The 2315-nt window shown below is 48.5% G+C and overlaps 1 protein-coding gene across 1 annotated transcript; it reads right to left on the reverse strand.

Moving 5' to 3' along the window:
• Nucleotides 1-1219: 1219 nt before the first annotated feature.
• Nucleotides 1220-1716, reverse strand: PPTG_20052 (hypothetical protein; the record flags this gene model as incomplete). The annotated part of the gene is made up of 2 exons (XM_008918675.1): nucleotides 1220-1375; nucleotides 1480-1716. The coding sequence occupies 2 exons, from the start codon at nucleotides 1714-1716 to the stop codon at nucleotides 1220-1222; spliced, it is 393 nt and encodes a 130-aa protein (XP_008916923.1).
• Between the last annotated feature and the right edge of the window lie 599 nt (nucleotides 1717-2315).

The following is a 2315-nucleotide window of genomic DNA, read 5'->3' on the forward strand; positions in this document are numbered from 1 at the left end:
CCGTGGCAACTTGTGAACTGGCAAAAGGCAATGGGGGTCCGCTTTTGCCAGTCTTGATTCAAAGCTTATGAATGGACATCTCCTCGAATAGCGCCAAATTGTAAACAAGATTGTGCAAGAGGGGTTAGCTGCTGTGTTTTGATTATTCCGTGTGATGACGAGACGGCCGTAAACAAAATGATACTAGCGTAACTAAGCACGAATCGCGATTTTGGCACACCTTTAGAAAGATGAACGTCTACTCTTTCTTTTGAGCCGCTTGGCAGCTTCTAGAACCGAAATCTGACAAGTTGCAGAATCTCATAAAAAAAAAAACTCCTGCCCTGACCAAAATCGATTTTTTTACTGGCTTGCTAGACGTAAATTTTGGCGGCGGAGCCATTGGTGCTGTCCGTTTCATCTGAAAGAATGCCGAACATTTTTATAAAGCGGCTTTTGTGGTCAAATTCGCATTAGTGACTATTGGGCTATTAGTAAAATGCTGTTTCGTCATGGGCATCAGTATCATACTGGATAACAAATTGATACTTATGTCCACTTCTTCGTTCCCGCTCTCCAGCCAGAACCTCCGCATCTTCATCGCTCCAGTCTTCGTCGGTGTTATCATCTAACTCGTCGCTGTCGGCTTCGTCCTCGCTTTCTCTCAAGCAACCGTCTTCGGTTGCCTCTTGGTCAGACTCAGCTGTGTATTGCACAAGCTAGATATCACCTTGTTGTGAGGCATCGGGGCTTCCGCTGCGTAGGTCACTCACTGCTGGATTCAGATGCACTGGTTGGCAGCGCACCGCTGGATGAGGGCGCCGTGGCTGAAATCGACAGCGAGGGCGAAGGTAAAGGTGGGAGCTGGCGGAGTGGCATCGTTAGAGAAAGTTGCGCTTTTATCGTTGCCCTCACGAGCTCACTTTTGTGACTGTTTGGGTTTTCAAAGCACAAATTAGCCGTTTTCTCAAAACTTCGATTAACCCCCGGATTCTCCGGCATAGATAATATATGAATTAACGTATGTCTGGAAATCAGTACAATATACACTGTTGCAAGCCTGTTTCCTCGACACGTGATACAATGTAGGTGACTGATTGATTAATCTATGTTGATGTGCTGTGCAAAATCAGGATAAAATAACTGTCAATTGAGATCACCCGGCAAAACCGTTTCGCCCTGAACAGCAACGAGCCATTGAATGCAAACCATTCAGCACAATGACATTTTCATTCAATGCTTACTCCTCACTAGCGTCGCTATCAACCTCTACCCGGCGCTTTTTCACAAAGCGACTCTTGTGTTGCAGCGCTGCCGGGATCGCCGTACCATTCTTCCACGTCTGGTGCCAGATCTGGCTGCAGGTGAGTTGGTTTCCTCGGTCCAAACGACGAACCTATAGCAGAGCGTCACTCTCCCCTTCTTGTCGCGTGAACACGCCACGCAGTATAAGCTAGATTTGTAGCTACGAGTACCAGCACCTGCATGCGCTGAACAAACTTTACAGAGCCACTGCCTCCGCTTCACCCCGTTCGTTTCTTCTGTCTTCTCCAGTGTGTGGGCTAGCTGAGGCAGTGGCTCTGCGACCAGGTCCTCTAAGTCATCGCCATCAGTAAAGTCCTCCTTTGTTTGGCTGCGAAGGTCGGCGTGGAAGCGCCGCATGAACGCTGCATGCGTTGATACAGGCTTGTTTCTTTGCTTCATTACCAGCTTATGTACGATAAACGCATTCACCATTGCGATGTCTACCAGCCCGAGAAATATTGTTTTGTAGTATTTGCGCATTCTGGTCGACCGCTGTATGGAGTAACGCTGCAGCCGCAGCTGATCATGTACGTTTACACACCCCATAGCTTCATCGTAGTCGCGGACTAGCTACCGACAGGGTACCGTGATCACAGAGCCGTCTGCCTTCCTGGGCAAGCTGAGAGGAGCAACCGGTGGCGAGGAAACGCAAGGGCTTGTTGTCCATCCACGTGAGCGCAACTATCTCTGGGTGTTTTTTCCACACTGCCAAACGATATATACCTCGACGCATACGCTTCGGCCGCCGCTTCTGGTTGAACTTGATGCTGTACACCCCGTACGGACCTTCCTGATAGTCCCAACATGCGAGTGCCCCATACTCAACAGCTTGTGCGACAGAGGTACTGAAGTATAGAAGTTGTCTGTACAGACAAGTCGTTGGGCAGGCTGTCCACGCAGTACTTTGCTTAAATTCATCACCACGGATCTCTGTGCCACACTTTCTTCGTCAGTATTTGCTTTTCCGCATTAGATCTCAACTCTAAACCAACCAAACAAAATATAATCAGTATTGCCCAGAATAAGGTACG

Source organism: Phytophthora parasitica (genome assembly GCF_000247585.1).
Source record: "Phytophthora parasitica INRA-310 unplaced genomic scaffold supercont2.261, whole genome shotgun sequence".
NCBI lineage: Eukaryota > Oomycota > Peronosporomycetes > Peronosporales > Peronosporaceae > Phytophthora > Phytophthora nicotianae.